Here is a 23,801-nt window from a genome sequence, read left to right as displayed (position 1 = left end):
TTTTATCCGCCGTCGTCCTTTTTTGGCATAGAAATTCAACAAATAATCGCGCGCTGAAATCGCATCGGCGCGCTCGCTATGCGTCCTGAATGCAGCACGATGCATATTGCATGGCCGAAGGAAAGCCGCTCGCCGCTGCTGCTCGCGTCGCAATCCTGTGTGAACGCGGAGTTCTGTTAGAAATCAGAACGCGGGGCGACGTTCGTGAAACAACATTTATATAGACCTTTTTTTTACAGCTCTCGACGAGTGGACAGGAAATCGTGGCCCGAACGAACAAGTAAAATCTCAGCATGAAGCAAATAAATAAATCACCGAGACCTCTTGTTTTCTCTCTCGATTGTCAGGTTTAGTGTATCATAAATTATAGCTATTATGTCGCAATTAATATTAAATTTACCGATTATTCCTGTCATTGGTCCATAAAAATCTTCGAAAAAATGTATATTTATTTATTGTATTTTTGCATTATTATTACGAATGTGACCAAAGCGGCGGATTTGCATGCTTTTTTTATGTTAAATCTGTCAACTCGTGTTTCTCGCGTCACGATTTTTTTCGATAAAGAGAAGGATTGAAGGAAATATATAAATCGATAACGACATAATAGACCGGCAAGTAGGATGTTTATGATGTCCCATAACGGGCGCTCGTTGCGAGCCTTCGTCGGCGGAAAAAAAATTATTATCTTGGCCGAGTACAGAATTCCGCTTCTGTGGCTCGACGCGCGTAATTTACGCGAAGTTGGGTATCCAGTCTTGCGTAATTCGGTCCGCCATTCGGGATATAATTTCAGCTTTAATAGCCGCGGGACGCATCGCATTTTCATAGCTCCGCATAATCGGGCCGTTAAATCGTCGACGCGCCGCGGCCGTCCAGAAGAAATCCGATGAATGCCGCGTGTCGCCAATCCGGGATGGACAAAGCCCGTAAATAAGATGGGAAATATGAATAACGAGCGGGAGCCTCGTGCCCGGGAAGCTGTTGAGATTCGATTCTCGGTTTTATATGAATAATACCGTCTGAATTTATTTCTCGATACTTTGTGAGATTCCAAGCGATAGATTTACATTCTAAAATTGTGAATAGAAGCATTGAGACACGATGTTACAAGTTTCAAGTCCTTCTCTTTGACCGATTTAAAAATGCGTTATATTACGTTGAAACGGCTTTTACGTATTTTTCTTTTTCTTCAATTTTTTTTTGCACGCGTATAAATGGAGCGCGTTGGAATATTCCGCCATTATTGCCGGTCAGTGAATCCAGCCTACCGGTTGGCCAACTGGTAAGACAGGACGGACAATGTGCGCGCCGGTTTTTGTTGGGTGAAATTCTGGTTCACCGTCGTGGTTTGCACGCCATATCACGCGACTTTCCATCGCGTCTCCTTCGCGGAAAATCACGGATTCTGTTTGTCGAGAGCCGATTCTATGAACTGCGCGAATAGAAGAATAAAATATGCAATTCTGGATCCAGTTTATGTATCCAGAAGGAAAAACATTAAACGGCATTTCTGCGCAAAAAAATCATACAAGAATCTTTTAATTTTTGTCGTCACATTTATATTCTCCTATATATAAACTGTCGCAATAACTCTTATTTATTATTCAGTGGCTATTTTTTAATTTAAATCCATACCAAAGAAACTTTAAGAGTGTTAATTGAAACCTGCGGCTTTAAAGAAAACTCGCGATTAGAAGGAAGATGGTGAGAGGGAGAGACATGGGGAAATACAAACACATACAGACACGCGGCGTATATTGTCAAAATATATTCAATGAAAAAATGATCTTGCAAAAGTTTGGACAATCCTTCCGCATCGTTACAAGGAGGACTATAATTAGTAGGAGCAATAATAACAGTAGTGTCCTGCGTAATCCTCATTTACTATTACTTTTACCTCTCGCCTAGAGAAGCACGACCGCTACCGAATGCAATTAATAGGGCCCTACAACCTATAACGGTGCCTTAAGAGAAACGCACGAGGAACGTCCTTTATTTACAGTTAATAACCAGGTAGAACCGTGGGTCGCTTCTTTTATGGGTCTGTCGCGGTCTGATCTTGAGCAATAATTACAATAACTCGCGTTCGCAGCTCATTTTTTTTCTTTTATAAATAATTATATCCTCCCGTTAAAATCCAGCGTTTCGCTCAAGCGCTCGATAGAGCTTTGATCGATCTTCAAGTTTGTTTATGTCGGTATAAATCTCTGCTTTTATTTACAAAAAACATGACACGATCAGAAAAATATAAATCTCGATTATTTGTCAATCGACCAGTAGTATCAAAAGTTTAGAAACCTGTTTCAAATAAGAAAGAAAAGACATATACAGAGAAATAAAAAATAAATAATTAATAATTAATAATTCAACAAGTCGATCCGTCCAATATGTAGCCACTACGCTCCTCAATAAATTAAAGATGACAGCAACCGACAGCTCTTCGAGAACTCGCGAAACACCGGATTTTCACACAGCACTGGTAATGTTCGCGATCCTTAATTAGACTTAGGCGAATAAATAGATCTCGTTCACTAATTACATTGCCCTCAACGAACGACTTTAGTGTTCCGCGACGCGAATTCGCGTCGCAATTCGAGCTACAATAAATACAACGATTTTATTGATTAAAACAAATCTACGCATCGGCGCGTCAAATTTTACAATCGTCTTGATCCGAAGCGAGCGCCTCGAGAAGCCAATTTTCGGCTCGCGGGACGATAACGAGAAGCAAGCTTTTCACTGGTTGAAAGGAAAACTCACAACTCGGCGCTCTCGAAAAATGCACTCCTCGAAGTCTTGTGCTCGATCGGTCGTCGCTAATCCGGTCCGCGAATTTTCGCTCGCGGAAACGCTATTCCTCTTTCTCTCTTTTTTTTTTACACGCTCACCGACTATTCACAATTCATCGTCCTCACGCACGCACTCGCGAGCGATTATCACTCACGTGAGAAACCGTCCGGAAGGGTGCACATCCAAATCGACCGATGTCCCGTCGCGGGACGTGGACGCGCGACGCTAGCCAGACAGGACGAATCCGGACGTCAGGGATCACGCGCAGTCCAGGGATGCCAGGGACGCAGGACTGTGGGGACCGCCGAGCATGAAGGGCGGACTCATCGGCGGCCCGCCACTTCCGGTGCTGTTCCCGTAGAGCTCAAGGTCGCCGAGATTACCGCCATCCACCCCGCCGTCGCACTTGTCGGACTTGCCCTCCTGCTTCAGCACCATGCGCCGCCATTTTGCCCGCGCGTTCTGGAACCAGACCTGGGAACAAGACCAGCAGAGGGTTCGGCCGTTACGTACGACGGCTTGAGTCGTCGCTGAAATTTGCGCGAGCTCGAGAAACGGAATGGGGGGGGGGGGGGTGGAACGCGATTTAATCTTAATTAACCCTTAAAGGCTGCATGGTCCATATATGGACCTTTGATCGCGCATAAAGCTGGGTCTAATCATCCAAATCTTAAAAAATTATATATGAAATAGAGATAGAAAAGATTGAAGAATATAATATAGAATTAGAAAAATTGCCAATAATTAATATTAAATTGCCCAAAAACATTAATTTTTGAAGAGTCTCAAGTAATTGAGCCTTTAAGCGTTAATTAATAGGCGCAACGTAAACGTTTTGAAGAATAACAGAGGGATATTAAGTTTACACAACGTTTATGCCATGCTGAAAAGAATGAGCGCTTCTTCATGCATCCGCAAACGTGCGGTACGTTAGATAAGAGTTCCTCCTCCTATTCACGTGCGCACCTCCGCGAGGCTTCCTCTATGTTCACAATAGATGAAAGACGACGCGATCCCGACGTCGCCATTTTCAAGACAGTCTCCTCCCCCGCGGACTTCCAACGAAAGAACTCGCGAACCGACTACTCGTGCGTGTCCCCCCTCGAGTGCGTGAACGCGAGCGTGCGCGCGCGTGTGCCGGCGTGTCTGTGTGCGCGCGCGGCGGGCAAGTATTCGTGCGTTTCGCGATCAATATCAAGCAAGATGGCGACCAAGAACCCTACGAATACAATAGCGGCCACCTCCAACCCTCTTCTTCGGCTCGGCGAATGGGCGCAGAAGCGAGGCGATGTAACAACTGGAATGATTGTTATGCGGAAGATCGAAGAAAACATGGCGATCAGTTTTAAATGACGTCATTTTTCTCTGTAAAATTGCTGGTTTTTTTTTTGTACTTTAGAGAAAACAGCTTTGTTATAGAGGTGTATTACGTAGACTAGATTTAAGATCTACGTTAAGAATTACGTAGCAAGATTTAAAAGTTTCTGCCTCAAGGCATACAAAAAATAAAACAATTTCTTTTATTTTTTAATATAATCACTTTTCATTTCAATACATGTTTTAAAATAATGAATCAATTTTTCTATATACCACTAAAAAAAATATTCTGAGTTTTTGTCCTTACAATGATTTAACACTAGAGATCACTGCTTCATCATTTTTTCCCACGCAATTAAGTTTCAATTTTAACAATAAAAAATAATCACTTTATTTTTTAAATTAAAATCTGATTTGAGCATTTAAATGACTAAAACCATTTTAATGACAAAAATTCAGAATATTTTTTAATGGTCTAGAAAAATTAATTCATTGTCTTAAAAATGTATTGAAATAAAAAGTATGATTATATATACAATAATTGAAAATTGATAGCTAATAGAATTGTTTTTCATATTTTGATATAATGCATATGATTCGATATGTTAGATTTTTCCCTTTACAAACTTCATATTCTAAGTGACTAATTAAATCTTCTGTTGTTCAAAATTGCGAATTTGAAATCTCTGGAACCTCGCGTTGTGAGACCTCGAGAGTTAAAAGCTTCAAAACTTCAAAGAATATTCGAGCTTTGGTACTTTGGAATTCTTGATTGAGTGACTCGAAGTCTTTACAGCCTAGCTCTAGCATTCGATCATTACAATTACGGAAATTCAACATTCATTGAAATTAAGTCTATATTTGTAAAAAGTCAAACCGAATATAGAAGGGAACCTCGCCTGACCTAAGCTCCTCGTTTCCATGCCGCTGCGTTTCGCCTCGCCTCATTTACCTTTAAATCGTCAGTATCTCCCGCACTCGATCGTTCTCCCTTTTCATCCGCGCGTCCATGGCACGCTTCACAAAGGAACGCGCGCGAAACTTTCGTAACAACCTAATAATTTAACGGTAGTGGGTTAACGAGAGCGAGCCGGCGAGCGCGGGTCCGACGTTACGACGGAGCTTAGTCGTCCGCCGGGGGGTTTTGACTGTCTCCGGATTGACGCCGGCTCGTAATTACGGAGAAAGGCCGCAGCCTCTCGTCGACGGAAATATCGCTCCGTTCCGCGCGGTTCTTTTAACTTCGCAGCCACGCCGTACGCGCCGCACTAATTGGGAGAAGCGCGCGTGTCTACGCGCGGCTCGCGTACGTGAATATTTTTATAGGGCGCACCCTCCCGAAATGCGAGCGAGGCAAAAGGATCGAGCGAGAACCACCGGCTATCCATCTTTGGATTTTCCTTTTGCGCTCGGGTCGCCGTGATCTCGTTATTTTTTCATGGTGATTTATATATATATGAAGGATCTAATAAGATCTTATAGTGGATTTTACCCAGTTTTATGAAAATCTAAAGTCATATCCAATTTGAAATAGATAGAGTTACGAACACTCAGAGTTTCTAAAATCCGATATTTTGTTTGGAGATTCACGAGAGAGACCCAACATTTCAAATGTTTAAAATTCCATGTAAGGATTTCGTTCAAACTTTAATTACACGTAATTAGATTTTATATATACAATGCAATATAATTTGTATCAAGATTAGATACGACTAAAAGTAATAATTTTGTAATTACATCAGCGCGTAACCACTTTCGGAGTTGAACGCGACACGGTTAAGAGCTAACGAAATCGAAACGAGGAAATTCCAGTTTCAACACCGCGCGGTCGGCTCGCATTAAGAGAAAACGCGGAATCGCGAATGGCATGAGTCGGACGGTCTCTGTTTACCTGCAACACCCTTTTCGGCAAGCCAGTTTTCTGGGAAAGCTGCTTGAGATCCTTCGCGTCGGGATTGTGATTGATCGCGAAGTAGCTCTTCATCGTCCTTAACTGGTGATGCTTGAAGCTCGTTCTCATCCGTTTCGTCCGGCTGTTGGAGCCGGGCATGCCGGGGGTCCCGGGGCCTCCTCTACCGAAGGGCATGTCTATGTAGTCCGCGTTTAGGTCTGCAACATAAATCCAGAAACGGCACCGTCATCGAGATTGGTCGGACTGAAAGCTATTCTAGAATTTAACACGTTGTCTGCCCAGCGAATTTTAACGTGTCTTACGCCACAGCAGAATTTTTATAAACATGCATGATAAAATACTGTATATGATTAAATAAGATTATATACTCATGGGTAGTGTGTTAAATTGCACACTCTTTACTTTACATTGTTATCTATATATTTATGTGATTTTATATTAAAATTTTATATTAAATGGCAATAATTTTTGATAAACGTGTTTTAAACACCTTCGATCGCCAATGACCGTCAGGGCGTCATTGAAAAATCAGGTGCCAGTGACAAGCATGACGTATCACGGCAATCAGCCGTGTTAAAGTTTAACCATCTAAGATCTATCTCGAGGAGAATTTAAAAAAAGAACCGAACGAGAGTCAGATACGAAGGAACTCATGTTTTATCCCACCGAATCAATTTGCTCGAGCTCGCACGCGCAATGTCGACAGTATCATCCTTGTAGGCAGAGGAGTCGCGATAGATCGGCGTGGCTGTGAATGAGGTGTATCGTGCCTGGAAACTATTTGCTGCATAGAGCTGTAATTGGCCGTGTATCCATCGGCCTTTCGCATACATACGCTATCTCGCCGTTTTCCTTACCCCTTCCCCCGAGGCCTTTAATCCGCCTCTTTGCCTCGAGGAGCTAATGAGCTGTGATACGCATCAAACAGCGTTAGAACCCGCTTTCGACGGCGTCGACTCAGCGTGCGATCGTCGTACTCGAAACCTAGTCGATAACTCTATCCGAGTCGAGCCGAGAATCACGGACTGTATATGGAGAATCTCCGAGGTGACGGATGGAGGATGTTTGACGGATTCGTGAAGTAAACGGTCGTTTTTAGACAATTTTCGGAAAATTATCTCTTTAAAGGCCACAATTCAAGTCTCAACCTCTTGAGGCTACACTATCCACTATATGACCTCGCAACTTTGATCGCGCATAACTCTGGATAGAATCAACTAAATTTTAAAAAATTATATGTATATGAAATAGGAGTAGAAGAGACTGAAGTATATAATAGATTCACAATTAGAGTAATTGCCAATAATTAATATTAAATTGTCCAAAAACATCAATTTTTGAAAACATTTCGCTTTGGACGCTTTCGTGCTGAAACCATCACTCCATCTTTTTTCAACATGTAATGAGCAATAAAGATAGACTGACGCTTTCAGCACGAAAGCGCCCAAAGCGAACGCAGCCTATATATAGACCTACTAGCCTTTAAGGGTTAATTATTTCCTAACTTCAATTGTAGTTATCTCTCCTGGCCCTTTCCTATTTCTGCAATGTCGTAACAAGTTGCGCTTTTTAGTGTTGCAATCCAGCGACACGAAACCGCTCGTTATCCAGTCGACCGTGGTTTCGCTTATTAAACAATTAATACAAGCAATCTGTACGAACGATTTGTTCCCGCGCAAGACCGCACGCTGCGAACTACAACCATAACTCAGGTGTTACTAAACACACGGCCATTTATCTCGGCCTCGGAAGTATGGTTCGTCGCGGCCCTTAGCGATGGCCGTGAAAAATTGCCGGCATGATCCACGATAGATCAGAGACCAGCTTGTGGTATCGGGCGATCACCTGCGCGCCGCTACGATCCTTTTTCACGGCGACACGGCGACATCGAGCGACCTCCTCCAGCGAGGAGCGAGAACGGGAAAAAAAAAGAGCGCAGCGAGGAGGTGGCAAGTAGAAGTTTCGATGTCCGCCGTGGTTCTTCGGACCAAAGCCACCGGCCGGTACCCGCCGGCTCGTTCCCACGATCGGTCTCTCGACAATCAACTCGGAAATTGAGTTCTCCCAGCCTAACCGGCGTGCTGCCCACGCGCTGCGCCGCGCCGCGCACTCCGTCGGGGGACTCGATTCGGGAATTTATGTCTCGCCGACAAATTTTATCAGGCTTCGGTGGCAAGCGTCGCGCGCCCACGCACGCCCGTAAATCACGCCGGGTCGGTCATGCGTTCCCCCCCGTGACGCGATCGGAGGTCACTTTTCGAGAACGACCAATGTATCTGGACCTCACGATCTGCGGACTTTCGTGCCGTGCTCAGGCTCGCGAATGATCATCCAAACTGCGGGACCATGAGATTTTCGGAATTAGAAATTTCGGAACTTAAGTTAGACATTCCAAGACTCCGATTTTTGGAATTTTGTGAAAGAGAAACTCCGTTACCAATTCTTTTTGCATTCCTCGATTTCGCATTGCTATATACAAAGTGTATATAATTAGAAAAAGTTGCACTTACCAAGACTCGCGGTCATACCCTCGAGATCCTTGGGCTTCCTCTTCCTGGGCCTGCCCTTCTGCCTGGGCGGCGGGACCACGGCGGCGGCGCCATTAAAGTAGGGCACCTTCGGCGGCGAGGAGGCGTCGGAAGGCGTGGAGGGCTGCAACGGCACCGGGCTGACGTGGCTGTGCGGGTGTTGGGGGTGCATCGAGTGATGTGGGTGCGGTGGCGCGTGATGATGGTGATGATGGTGATGGAGGAACTCGGGCGAGGGGAAGGGCTGGCCGGGGTAGTGCGGCCCGGGCGGGTAGACCGGGACCGGCGGGCTCTGGGCCGGATGCAACTCGGCGCCCATCTCGTAGTGCAGCCGGCAGAGCACGGCGCCGTCCCGCATGCCGAAGTGGTCGCCCTTCGTCAAGAGTACCGCGCACGCCGCGCACGAGAAGCAGCGCACGTGGAAGACGAGCTCGCGCGCGCGCATCACCAGCTCGGACGCCAGGATCGCCGCTTGGCAGCGCGCGCACCGCTTCATGCTGCCGAACATCCTGCGAACACAGAGAGCGGAGATCAATATTATATACCGTGTAACGCACGCTGCACGCTGCGCGGATCCATGTCGAGCGAAGGTTGCGTTTCAGTATACGTTAATGATTACATTTCTAATATTCCTTTGATTTTCACAGTTGAACGTTGGGGAGGACTAGGATGATGGGTTATAAAAATTACGCCACGAAAAGAGCTTCTGCCTTCTACCCCTTGCGGTATCAAAGGACGAGACAAACGTACGACGCACACACCTACTATTAAAACTACAGGGACGGCTTCTGTCCTTCAACAAACCTCTCGCGTTCAGTTAATCGAGAGAAAAGGAGGAAAATAATCTCCACGAAAATGAGCCTCATCGTGACCAGCAGCGTTATCCAATATAAACACATTCTGCACGTCCGACTGCTATCGCGATATCCCCGTGTCGGTATCGACCAATGTCCTCAATAGAGTTCCGCTAAAGAGAGACGACGGGGGCAGCGAGAAAAAGACGAGAAAAAGCGAGAAGGAGAAAGAAAGAGAGAAAAACGGAGAAGGACGTGCAGGTCGGCCGATCTGCGAAGGCCGGCGAAGATACGTCCGGTGGCCTCGCGCGAACGGGGGAGAGCGGAAGGGCGGAAAGAGAGAGAGAGGAAGGAATATACCGATGCACCGGACGCCGTGACATCGCTACTGCATTAGCGGCACCCTGCAGTCTCCATTACCGGAGCCGGTCGACTATCTGGCCGACAACCACGCCGCGGCTACCTACCTAACCACTTATCTCGCTCCGCGCCTTCCAAATATATTACCACCCCCCGCCCCCCGCGCGCGCCCCTACTAAAGAACCTAGATAAAGACGTGGCCCGATCTTATAACGCCGATCCCGAAGCCGGTCCTCCCCCGGTACGCGGACGCGCGCGGCCCTTTACGACGTCGCCCCCGGTGCCGGGGTATCGGATCGGAAATGGACGATTTCGGCGACGCGACGGTAGAACGAGCGGCGCGATACGCACGTTCCGTCGCGGAGAAAAAGGACGCGGCAGAAAAGCTCCGCGCGGTCTTCAACCTCCGCCGCGAGTCTCGTGGCGGTCATTACACGTTTACGTTTAAATGATGAAGTATCTTGTCTTGATGCGCTAAACCTCCATTTTTTCCATGTTCCTCATTACTTTATTGCTCTTCTATGCACTTAACCCCGGAGCGTACGCCTGATTTTTGTTTTACATAAATGGTCACTTGGGATAATTTTTAAACCGTATAATTAAAAAGTCATTTTATGCAACACGTGCATGAAAAGTGCCCCATTACGCACGCTACGCGTGCGTGATAGACCACTTTCCAGGCACTTGCAACATAAAATAGGGTGTGTAAGCCGTGCGTAAAGATTAAAATTCCCGGGTGCGGAGTTTACGCACGAGCCGAAGGCGAATGCGGTAACCGTACTTGTTACACAAATAACTATTTATTGATTACATATTGCATACTTTTTATTGTTCTAATTTGTTGGTATTTAAGGAGGTTCTACAGGTACTCTCTAGTCAGTTGAGAGATGAAGAGAAAATCTTCAAATTCATCGATTCTAAGTATTCATAAAATATTTTCGTGAATTTTGATGACGTTAGAGCTTATATCATACCCATATTAGTCGAAGCGAGAAATAATTAAAAATATCGTGTAAGTGCTCCTTTGACTTTGGCGGCTTATAATGGAAGAAAATGTGGTAACGTCGCGAACTTGACAGTTCTGCTCATATGACCGTGGTTATTTCACAATTTCACATAATTCTAGAGCGAGTACTTCTCTGTAAGCGCTCGTAAACGTTAGGTGCTTAAGTTTGAGGTGCTGTCATACTGTGGTGCTGTACTGGCTGTACACTTTTCGCGCGGGTGCAGTCGCTGCGACATTGCCAAATCTCCCTTGTTATTCGAAGCACGCTACGTGAACTGTAATATGGCCTGTTTCAATAGCCAATATCACAAAATTTTACGCGATAACCCTTGTTTTTCTCGATATTTCTGAAAAGCTTAGATTAAGATCTATAAGAGCTCCGTTTTTTGAATCTCTGGTAGGTCGCCTTTATATAATTAATATCTCATTTCCTGTCTCCAAGAGCCCCTCTGCCATATGTAGCTTATGTTAAAAACTGTGATTTCAAAATTCATTTTTGCACATTTTTACACGGTAACCGATGCTAAAATTTTTCGAGCACTTTTCTCGCATCTCAGTTTATACGTCCATAAAGTTTTTTCCAATTTTTAGATACATCCATTATCTGTAGAACCTCCTTAAAGATAATATGTATATAGATTTACTCAATATTTTCTGAAAAAAAGGTAGGAGAAAAAAATATTAAACAAACGAAAGAAGCATATTAAAATTATTGTGACGCGAGCTTCATTTTTTCGATACTGGGGTGTAAAATTCACCCCAGACGCCCATTCCCGGGTTAATTTAGATTGATTTTATTTTCAAATTGATATAGATTCTGAAATCTCGAAACTTTGACATTTACGGTTTTTCACATCTTCGACGCGAAGATTTCACTCCAGACTTTTCGGTCGTCGTCAAGCCCCTTGAACGATTGATGGATACGCTCGCGGTGTTGCAAGTGAAATTTCCACAGATCGACGAGAATAAGATAGATGAGGACAAAGGGAGGATGTGAATGTATGAAATGCCGCTCGCGATAGAATCTGCATGATTGGAAAATAAAGAAATGCGGAACAAATACATTCGCACAAGAGAAACGGCTGTTGGAACAGGATAATCTGCATAAATAAAAGTTACGTAAATCGACCGTTGACGGAAATACGAATAAGATGAAAATAGTTATTCTGCTAAAAATGTATTCTGGATTTTGCAACCAGAATGAAAATAAATTAAAATATATGAAAATGCGAATACATACGATTAAGATTTCAAAAAAGAAGTAATTTGAAGTGACGATACCTATTTATAAAGGTAGGATATTCTTTCTGACAGTTTCAGAACGGAAGAGAATCGTAAATTCGAAGGGCTGTTGTGTGAGACTTAATCTGTGAGACTAACCGCACTAAGTTTCCCGCTCCTTCGAGGGGCTCTTGACTCGAGACACATTGTTATCGTCTCTGATCCTATTGACTACCCTACCCTCCAATGGGGCGATGACCACGGGTGCGGCTGCTTCGTCTCCAACGGCGTGTAAGACCGCATATTTTCACCTAATCGGATCTGTCGTACCCTGTTCGCTAATCGAGCGAGATACCGCTGGTTGAAGAAAATTGAAAGTGAAAAATACGTGGTAACAATAGATGTACAGTAAAAAAAGAAACAACTTTCGAGCAAGCTATTAAAAAAATATTTTATCAATATATATCATGATGATGATAAAAGATTCCTTTAATTCCTAAGTAGAATATCCTAAGAGGAAGCCTCCTAAGAGGTTTCAGCTTCGCTTTAAATTTAAATATGCGGGTAATTAAGCCACTTTAGCATGGTGGCACTGGGAAGGTACACAAAGCAGTTGTCAGCTGTGTAGAACAATAGCTTAACGTTTCTTCCAATAGACAGAGCCAATATATATAACAAGTATATGGAAATATTTTTCTAAAAGACACAAACAATATTACCGATATTTTGAGAAAGGATTAGAAGAGAAGTCAAAAGAACGGTACCGTATAACGACAGACAATTTAACGATTCAAATACTAAAGCTGTCCACTTAACACTACAAACGCTTCGAAGCATTCTTCTTCTCTTTTCTTTGAAGAAACTGAAGAAAGAAGGTGAAGATTAGCTCTTCAAAGCATTTGTAGCATCAAATGGACTGCAACCTAAGTGTGTCGGAGACAGCGCGATCAAAACGGACTTATCATCGCGAGAGTTTCAACTAGATAACTTTCTGCCGCTAATCCATCGTCAACAGGTGAGATCGGCGTTTTCCGGAAGGAGTGTATTTCACGCCCCCCGGGGGGCTACTACAAGCGGAAACATGAGACGTGGCGTGAAACAGCGCGAGACAGTCGCGATGTGACGCATATAACGCGAACCAAAGCCCTCGCAACCCAACCGTGTTACCCTCAAAATCCCATAAAACATTCATCCCCCCCTTATTTATACTTCTCTCGGTGAAACACCACACCCCGTGCTTTTGCGAGCGTCCGACCGATCCGACCAGCCCATCCCGAATGAAACGTTTCGCCGGGGCGATCCGGGAATCCGCAGACTTCGGCCCCCCCGTCGAACGTGACCTGGAGGCGGTTTTTCGGGACCTTTCGTCACCTCTAAGGCCCCGTCGAGCCGGATGAATGAACCGGGGCCCCGGCGAACAATCTCATTCCGGGTCTTCATCCTCTCGGCTCGGGACAAGACGAAGCGGCGAGCGGGAGAAAGGGGAGGAGGCAGGGGGAGGAGGGGAGGAACGCCCGCAGAGTTTTACAAGATGCACCATATGCGATACATTATTATACAATGCGGGAGAGAGAGGCGCGCTCTAAGCGCGCCACAGTCGCTCTCACCTCCGAAGGGGGAGAAAAGGGCGGCGGAAATCCTTTATGGAGCTCGTGCCGAGCGCGGCGGACCGCTCGCCGCGCGTTCGCACACTCGGACCACGTGGACTCGCCTTGCTCTCTTTCTTCTCTTTCATTCCTTTCTTCTTCCGGTCCCGAAAAAGAGACGGAGAGACGGCCGCTCTCGTTTCTCCTAGTTTTCCGGGAGGGGAAGCGGGGCGCGTCGCGCAACGAGAGAGAGATTTCTTCTCATGCACGCGAGATCGGCCGCAGAAACGCCTTATTCGCATTTCCATGTAACGTTCGACGTGTCGCGACTCTTGAGAGTCTTGAGTACAGTATGATAATTGACGGTCAGAGTGTCAGAGTTCACGTGCGTATCGCCGAACGACTTCCTCATTCCTACGCGACGACGCTGAGAGAGACAAACAACCGCATCTGGCTACCGAGACTACCGAGAGGCCGATTCTTACGGCGGTCCAGATTCGCCATTTACATGGCGACATTAGCGCTGACGCATTCGCGATGCCGGGCGAAGGGAACCGGAGTATCTCGATGTCACACTTTAGCGTCCTTACGCCCATGCATCCGTTTCATCCGCTTTTTTACGTCGGCCCGTGTGTCGCCGGCGCATTTCTCAAACCGCGCGCGCACATTTATTTCGCGCGCCGCGCCACAATCGGCGGATCTGCCCGATTAGATCTGCGCGGCCGCGGTTATCGTCAGATGCATTAATTACGGGTGTAGCCGGGGGGAATGCCGCTCGGCAGCAGCGCTCCGCGCTGCCTCTCTCGACGGCTTTTATCGTGGAAATAATAATTTACGGCATCGGTGTCGCCAGGCAAGGCCGGGGCCGCTTAATCCCCGAACGCGCGCGCAGAAAACGGGTTGCCGCGCAGAAAATGTATATCGGAGGCCGCGATACAGGGTGTCCCGAGATGCGATCTCGCGGCTGTTACATACACGCGCGATTTCGGAGCCGGTCTTATCCAGGGACAGGGAATTTTAGCGCGGGATCAACCCAGGTACTGCTCCTATTATTTTAATATGGCATCATTACCGATCACATCAAGATAATATATTAATCAATGAAAAAATTTGTGACAAAAAATATGCCCGATGATATTTGCTCTTGTAATTATGCTGGCGATATTTGCATGGAAAGTACTGACTATTTGTCTTGATAATGATCGTTTTGACAGTTTTTATGTAAGCCAAAATTTATTCTACGGTATTTATATCGGCAATTATTTATATTAATCGTAATATATGTATTACATAATGCGAATATATGTACGAGTAAAATGTTTGCTAGCAAAAATGTTACCATTATAAAATATCTACAAATATATTAAATTTTATATTGTGTTACATGTTATATATTAGCAGAACTATTCGCATTGTTTGGACACTGCGTATATAGCGACCCGCGCATGTACGGATAAACGTCGCCAGGCCTTCGTTGCTTTTGGATATCCAACCGCTGACTAATACGACAGAAACACGGGGCACCATAAAGTGCGTACAGAATTTGTATCAAGGTTGCTGACCACATCTCTACGCGACATAACAGAACGACGCGTCAGCATTTCCGATTCGCGAATACCCCTATCTAGTTCCCGTAAAAAACTTTAAGTTCTCCAACATTAATTTGTATTTTCCACACTCGTATTTCTCGTACGAGGATTCCCGAGGGGGGAATAAACTCGAAATCCCAAGAGCCTTGGGTTCCAAGCGTCTCAAGGAGATACTTTCGTATGAACTATGTTACGTATATGTGTAATATTTTGATACTCTTACTTATCTATCCCCTCATTACGTTCGTATTACTTGACGTAATCATCAATTTAGAAACTAACGTTCCCGCGACGATCGAAGATTGTGAAAATCGCTGTCAGAGCGAATAACGTAGTTTTAACAGCGGGCAAGACAGGCGCGCTCGCGTGTACGGCGTTATTAACGACACAGGCGTGCTCGCCGGAAATGCTCGGCGAAAGAACACCTGATGAATGATTTTAGCGTTAATCCCGAGCGACTCGTTCGACACGGCGCTGGGACTTGCGCGGAGTTCGACGCGCTCGAGTATTTTTTTTCCCTTTCCTTTCCTTCGGCCCTGCTACCTCCTCGCACGTTTTATTTTATGAATAATGTAGCGACAGCCCGCGGACGTTCCAGCCTGGGGCCCGGGGACGCTTCGCGCGCAACCACAGTGGACACACGCTGCGCGTGGGACGCTCTACGTGACCGCTACCGGCAGTGTGCTCGCATTAATCTAGATCACGGGCGCTATATCGCCCGACCGCCTTCTTATTGGCATACCACGCGAATGAGCAGGGCCTCCTCCCTTCGGTTAACGTACAAATAATATATTGCGGGACATTGACGCCCGTTCCTATCCTCGGCGACATCTCGATTCCGTTTATTATGTCAGGGCCCTGAATCCCTGGCTGCTCCTGGCAGATCTTCTGATTGGAATTATCCACAGAAGATTCCGCATATTGTGAAAAAACAACATGCGAGTAATTAATTAAGAAAATTCCTTTTTCTAAAATATTTTTGTAAACGTGCATATATTTTTTATCGTATTTCGTAAATTAACAAGTCGATCTTTGCTTCTTTCCGAGTTCTTTGATTTTCCTGTGCTTAGATCTCTTTCCGTACTATTATCGGTTTTACTCGACTGAATCCTAACTATGATGACTCCTGCAAGTATAGACAATTTCTTCTTGCTATATTCCTTTTTTTAACAACATTTTTTAAATAATAAATCAATCCTTAACTCTTCTCACGTTTTCGAGTTCTTCGATTCTCGTATTCTTAGATTTCCACTCCATTATTGGTTCCACTCGACTGAATTCTACGACTTGTAGATCACTGCAAATCTTAGCAAATTTCTGCACGCTATATTCTTTTTATAAGGCGAAGCCAGTTTCATTCCTTCTTTACCAAAGTCATCGCAGAAATGTGACTCCAGCTTCCAACTTAACTTACCTGCTACATTAAATAAAAGTCAGTAGCGATCTACCAGCGGAGGAACGATCTCGCTGCTCGTACACCGAGTACATGGCTTTACACGGAGCTGGACGCGTGGATTTATGCTTCCGCGATTGGAGACAATCTTGTATCATATCTCATCGGACGTTGTAATAGATGCGGGAAATTATAAAGTTGTAATTTATCCGGAACGCGCTTCTCGCGTTCGCCACCGATGGCAACTATGCATTTCAAACGTAATTTATGATTCCACCTGATAAAAGGATGATCAAGCCTCTCTTATCCGGGAAGAACACTCCAGAGGACACAAGGATAATCTTACGAGTCATTTTAAACACTTCATCTGAAGTGTATATCCGCTTAGAAACATTTTAGCTCGTGTAGGGGTTTGGACCACAGATTTCTTTCGTTAATAGAGTCGAAATTAATGAAACTTTTAAGTTTAAGAGTCCGCGAGGATCCCAAGACTGAAGATGCCACATTCCGGAGGAACAACGAAGCGCCGGAGACCCTTTCGCATTCCTCGCATTCGTTGTCTACTGCAGCGCCACTTATGTAACCCGCCCTTTTACGCCATAAATCTCCGCCCCCGTTTTACGGGGGAACGCCGAGCCGAGCCGAGCGCGATGTAACCCACACGTAGGATTACGAAGTCGCGGGCCTGTAAGTCACGCGACGCGAGCTGGCAATCTCCAGCTGTCCATCTTGCGCGGCGGTGGCTCACCGCAACGCGGTAACACGATACTTTCGCGGGTGGAGAAGGACGAGTTGGGAGGAGGGGATGGTTTATGCGGTGACGCTCGCGATTCCGCTGGCGAACGGCGCGAGACCCCCGTCGGCCCCCGAGACCTCCGCTCGCGGAGGGAACGCCGCACCCCCTGCCGAGATACGCGCCGAATCCCCGATGAATACAGCGATGAGCGACGACCGGCCGCTCGTAAAAACCACCAACGAATTCCCGCCGAGACGCGAGAACGGAGTTTATATCCGCGGTTCTCTTCCTCGAGCTAAATTTTTTCGCTGAGTTATATTCGGTGTTGATTTAAAAATTTTTTTAAATGTTAAATAAAACATTTTAAAAATTTAATTTATGTATTTGTGAAAATATCGAGAACGGCAATTTTCCTAATTAATTTTTCTTTATGACACGTGAGATGTTTTCCGGATACAATAATTCGCGTAAAGTTAAAAGTTAGGTAAAGTTAAATTAAATTATCAAATTTTTCTTTCGGAAGGTAGCGCGTACCCTTCGATAACACGGGGCGACGCGACGTTGAGCATGTTCGAGCTTAGGTCACCGCGTTTTGCCGAATTAATATCGCAGGGGTGTCCGGTGGTGCGGACGGACAAACGGATACTAGCGGGGCGCCATTGTCCGTGAATCTGATAACGCGAGCTGGTACATCGCCGACGGGGAAGGACCGACCTCGTCCGCGTTCTCCTCGGCGATGCGTAAAGCGGGGCCCCCGCGCGTGCAGGTGTCGCTTGTACAAATACGCCTGTTATCTCACGGGATCTACTACATCGAAGTATCGCGCCGATCACTTGCGTCCTGTCATCTGTAATAAAGAGACTAGCTGTGTTCCAACTGAGCGGATATAACTCACTCGTCGAGGACTTCCAGGAGGATCCCCCTCCTCCCCACCCCTCCTTGATGTCTTAATCAGCTGGACGCCACCGTTTGTGAAAACTGAAGAGAATTGTCTTTGTCTTCAAGAGACAAATGCTTCCAAATACAAGGAATTCGAAACCTATTACTCGCAATTAAATTTTGGAATCTAGAAGTGAACCCGATAAGTTTCATAACTTTAAACTCCAACAAATTGATGAAGATTTCACAGCTGTATGGTCCATTACAGTGCCACAATATAGTGTCGCGATTAGAGAGATTTGCAATATCCGAATGTTCTTAAGCGCCGAAGTTTCGAAATGTCATAAGGAAGCAATCACGAGTTTCCTCGAGTGTCGAAGTAGTTTCGCAGGTAGAAAACGACGCTTCAGTTTCTCACCGTATCGAGTCCCCGGAAATTCCTGCAAGGACGCGAAGGGGGGGAGGGGGTTACCATAAAATTTCCAAAGTTCTAAAGTTCCAAAGTCACGATGACGAAGAGGAGGCATAAGCCCGGGCCGCGCGGTACCGATTACCGCGATCCAAGAAAAGGGTCGAGAGATACTGCGACACCGGAATGGCTACCGATGATGCATGTCCCCGCGATGCGTTACGGTGCGCGAGAGTCGCCCGGCCGGTCGTTGCGCGTGTATTATGTTACCCTGCTCGTTCCGTCGGTGCCGCGACACGTGTGCCGGCCGAGGTCGTGACTCCGTCGTCATATTTATGTCCCACGGCCACGTTTCTGTACCCTTTCGGAGCTAGAGAGAATGTTGAAATTCCCGGGAGACACCGCGGAGATTCGAGCGCGTTAGCTTAACCGTTATCGTTATCGAGGTTTAATCATCACCGAAGGTGTCTTTATAAGTACAAATCTGGAAGTCTGTTAAGTTTCAGGATTTTACACCCTTTTAGAGAACTGTCTTTGTCTTCAAGAGACAAATGTCTCCGAATATAAGGAATTTGAAACTCATTACTCACAGTCAAACTTTGGAATCTAGAAGTAAACCCGACAGATAAGTTTTATAATTTTAGATTCAACAAATTCAAGATTTTACAGCTGTACGGTCCATTACAGTGCCACAATATAGCGTCGCGATTAGAGAGATTTGTAATATTCAGAACAGTTTGTCTTCATTTCGAGTTTTTATTGAAGCTTCGAGATCGCATATTTGCGAATTTAGCTCTGTTTCAATTTTGGAACGCATCGTGAACTTCAAGTTAGTCGAACCTTGGAAAGCTACGGTTTATCCATAATAACGTAGTATTCATGAGCACAAATTACGCTTATTTTAGCAAGGGTATCGCGATACTGATCCTCGTTTTATCGGAGCAGCGCGATTCTCGCGCAGTGCAACGAAGACGAGATGCAGCGAGTCGCCGGCGCATCTTAATTATAAGGGTTAAATTATGAGCGGGTTCCCGGCGCTGAAATATTTGTGTGTTCGCCAGCCGAGGGTTATGGCTCAATTACCACTCGCTATTTCCTTTGCGAGCCGTTGATTTAAAACGGCAAACTTCCCACAACGGAAACAGCGTCCGGTGATCATCGCCGCGCGGACGACAGAATTCGCGAGAAACTTGTTTCGCCGTCCCTTTAACAAGATCCCCGTTACTGATAACGATCAAACAGTTTCGCTTTCAAAACCGAGGAGAATTCAAACGTGGAATCGTAAGCCTAATAATACTGAATGACAGAGCACAACTATTTAGCTATTATTCGTGCTAAAACATTTAAAAATGCTTAATAAGAAACGTATTTATGCCTCGACAAAAATTACGAGAATTGGGGGATTCTAAAATCGGGCATCTTTGAAACTTTCCAAAGTAATTAAACAGTAGGATTATTAAAAGTTTCAAGTGGCTCAAATTTGCTCAAACATCGTCAGAAGATAGCAAGACTCGAATGTTCGAAAGATTAAAAAAATTCGAAGGTCTGAGTTTCAAGATGAAGAAGCAATAGGGTCAAAAACTGGGTGAGGCCTGGAATCGCGGCTCAAAGAAACACAGTTGAAAAGCCACGGATTCCTCAATCACATTGTTCTCCCCTTTTCTTCCACTTTTTTTCGTCCTTTCCGCTCCGTTCGTCGACGCAACTGTAGACGGATGGGAATCGAAGCGTGTCTATACTCTTGATCGCTGATAAATCGCGCTAATGCATTTAATGAATGAGCAGATACACGTTTCAGATCCGGTGGTACGTACATACACCTGAATTCCGTGTGCCATTCGATGCTCTCTTTTTTTATGAAGGGAAGGTAAATGCACCAGCTGCGTGCGTTATTTACGTTAAGTGCTGCGTGAAATTAGTTACGAATGAGTGCAGATGATTATGATGGTATACGGGAGGTACTGGAATCATCGAATAATCCCCCCGCTGTCCATCTCGATGAAAAATTAACATTGCGCAATAAAGGCTTCATTAAGGGGTAAAGGATCAAACGCGGAGGTTCATCAGAGATTACACCCAACTTTCTGATATCTAAGCGCACTTACTAATCAAGTATGCTTTTTAAGGCGCTTCCCGAATCTATTAATCGTTCGGTCTAATTTTTTAATCATTATATAGCGAGTGTAATGACCGTGGGATCAATGTTAATTATTGATCTGAGAAATCAAGACTCTCGACAAATTCAAAGATGATCGAGAGTAAAACGGGAACGCGAGGCTGATCGGGATTCACGTCGACTCGGGTGGAGTTTCCTTACGACCGCCATGTGTAAGGGAGTCGCGCGCGATAAATTATGCGTGTCCAGCGTCCCACGTGGTTGCGAGTGCGGCCGATAAATAACCAGTGGCGAAGGAAAGTGCGAGGGCTGAGCGCCCTACACCGGCGATCACTTCAACGGTTATCCATAACGAAAATAAACCTACCGCGAAATCTACATTCTGGCAAATCCGATCCGACGCATCCTTCGCTACTCGGAATCGTCGGCAAGTTTAACGACTTCGTCCCTCTCGTTCTTCGCGCTGCCGCGACCGACACGCGGAAGCCCGTGAATTTTCAGAGAGAGAACGCTTCGCGCTTACATATCCATATATTATTATATAAATTTTCCTCGAACTTAAACAAATTATAAAAATTTTTGCAGAATTTTTATATGTATATATTAATATCTATTTGAATTATTGAATTATCAAACATCTCCATTACTCTCTCGGTTGCTTCTTACTTTCAAAATTTAGATTTTTATAAATTTTGTAGAACTTTATATTTTGTAGAGGCTCGTTAGTTTTTAAGCTTTGGCATTTTTATGGCTTTGCAATTCTGCAGTGTTGAAGCTGCAGCAAAAATTTAAATTCTCATGCATATACCTACATAATTTCGCGTTTTGGTACTCTGGCATAATTCTAGATCTCTGTATATATGCCGACTTTGATGTGTGTTGCATTCACCTGAATTCACGGAAACGTAAATTTTTGCAATTTTGTGTTCTTTCATTCACGCCTCGATTAACAGCAAATGTACAGTTCGCCGTGCATCGTGGATCGAAGCACGACGAAGGCGCGCTCGAGAAAAATGTACGGGCAAGAGGGAGGGGAAAAAAAGAGCGAGAGAAGGTAGGGCGGAGAAAGAAACAAGGGGAAGGGGGAGCAAGAAAGGAACGGAACAGTCCAGAGTCCAGGAAGCTCTTACTTCCTCGGCGTGCAACAATCTCTTTACGGGCAAGCAATTTTTATGACGAAGCCACCCGGGCGGGCCGAGGTAACACGCGAGGTGACGAGGTACTTTCGACATGTAACGCGGCGATATTCGTATTCTTCTCCTGGAAAGTGACTCGTTAAGGCTTTAAGAGCCGTCGACACGCAGGGCCCATCCTTGGCCTTGCGATCGCCTCGGGGCGACCGGACAATCAGTGAATCGTAATGGCCATCTGTTTGAAGACTCGGGCGAAATTTCGAGCTTAATATCACTTATCTCTTTACGATTTTACGAGGTAAAGATTTCGAAACAAATTTCCGAGAGCTTTTTTGCTCTCTGTAAAACAAATAAATTATTATAATGGAATATCAAAGTGACAATATACAGCAAACTATGCCAAATTTCAAATCACAAGAAATTCAGCAGTGTAAACAGACAATAAATTTTTCAATGGTTTTAAATTAAAATATAAAATATATATCGTACGGACTCTTAGATATTTTTTTAAACTTCTTTCAGATATTTTTTAGACTGTTTGGAGCCCTATAGATTGTTTGGAAAGAGTGCTTTCGGGGATATTGTCTAAGAACGTGAATGGTCCAAACAGATATTCATTAATGCTGTCGAGAACACTCGAATGGATGTTACGGCAGAATCGAGCTCGTCGCACGGACGTGCGACGTCCGCGGCTAATAACAGCCGGTCGCCGCAAACGCGCATGCGGCGCGAAGATAAGGCTTTGGGCTAAAACCGTGTCGTGACGGGATGTCTGTGCTATTCCATCCTCGGTGTCGGCTATACGTATGCGGCACCGCACGCACTCGCACCGCGGAACTCGCGTGCACGAGTGCGCGACGCGACGTGTGAACGCGACGCGGAGCGACCCTTCTCGCGGGATGTCGCGTTTCCCAAACAAGAAACGTACGAAGTCGCGAACATGACAAAAAGCTCGACATGGAGCGTCTCCCTGGAGAACGTTGTACCTGGCCTGAAGAAGCGAAATAAGTTATCGCTGCGACGCTGCCTAATCATAATTAACACGAGATTGAATCATCGAGAGGATTGAGCGGATCTCGCACGACGTCTCCCCCGAATCTCTAGGCGTAAAGTAAATCATATTACATATTTATTTATATTATTATGCTATTAAGATCGCATCAGGTACCCAACGAACCGAATCACCGTAAGTGACGAGCGCTGGCTAATTTAGCTCGCCGAACTGCGTGCATGTGCATGTGACCGCTCGCTCGTCCTTCTTCCTTGCCCGCGCGCTCGGCCGCGAAGCGAAGTCGGAGCACGCGCGACGACGGAACCAGCTGCTTATCCCGAGGATCTCGGGTTCACCCTCTCTAAGATCGGCTAATGCGATTTTGGAAGGCGCAGCGCGCGAGAAGGGGAGAACGCGGAGAGGCGAGTTCCCGAAATTGCGACAGAACCAACGGGCGAGTTATGTTCGCTCGCGACGATTTTAAGACGATAAGACATTAAGGAGACACCGATGAAGCCACAGTAATTGATGAGTTCGTGGCGTGACGACGCCGCAATGGCGGACACGCCGAAATTAAATCCATGGCATGTAACGCGGGACAGGCGCCTCGATGTCCGCAACTCGCAAAAAATTTAAAGTTTTACAGTATTTGCAGCGGGATTTATTAATAGCGAGTCAAACTACGAATTATACATCCTCTGAGTAATTATATTGTCTACTAGAAGATGCTCGTCTCGGAGAGCGTAAGCTTATTTAATTTATTTGTCACCGCTCGAAGTAGAGCTAAAACGTACGATTTACAACTTTATATTAAATTGTTAATTAAATGTTACATAACGTTACCTCAACTAATCGCGCTTGACTCTCAAAGCCCACTTTCTTCCTTGTTAATTTTAATATCCTCCTTATCCATTTATTTATAATATTATCTGTTTAATTGTTTCTCTTCTTGCAATCACTACGCGAGTCAGTGGACGTGAGAGAGAATATCTACATTGGACGAAGGAAATGTCACGTTCCGCCAAGCGATCTGGAAAC

The 23,801-nt window shown here is 45.3% G+C and overlaps 1 protein-coding gene across 3 annotated transcripts in view; it reads right to left on the bottom strand.

Moving 5' to 3' along the window:
- Positions 1-1,756: 1,756 nt before the first annotated feature.
- The window catches only part of LOC112454118 (protein apterous-like), a 37,997-nt gene continuing 15,952 nt past the window's right edge, over positions 1,757-23,801 (bottom strand). For all 3 annotated transcript variants that reach the window (XM_025015341.1, XM_025015342.1, XM_025015343.1), the window contains exons 4-6: positions 8,533-9,059; positions 6,002-6,219; positions 1,757-3,267 (exon numbers count right to left, since the gene is read on the bottom strand). In XM_025015341.1, coding sequence (XP_024871109.1) covers positions 3,052-3,267; positions 6,002-6,219; positions 8,533-9,059 — 961 coding nt within the window. In that variant the 3' untranslated portion in view covers positions 1,757-3,051. The remainder of the gene's footprint in view (positions 3,268-6,001; positions 6,220-8,532; positions 9,060-23,801) is intronic.

This window comes from Temnothorax curvispinosus, unplaced genomic scaffold (assembly GCF_003070985.1).
Source record: "Temnothorax curvispinosus isolate PA1 unplaced genomic scaffold, ASM307098v1 QBEX01004791.1, whole genome shotgun sequence".
NCBI classification, from domain to species: Eukaryota; Metazoa; Arthropoda; class Insecta; order Hymenoptera; family Formicidae; genus Temnothorax; species Temnothorax curvispinosus.
The sequence above is the reverse complement of the archived record's forward strand: the minus strand, read 5'-3'. Positions and strand labels throughout refer to the sequence as shown.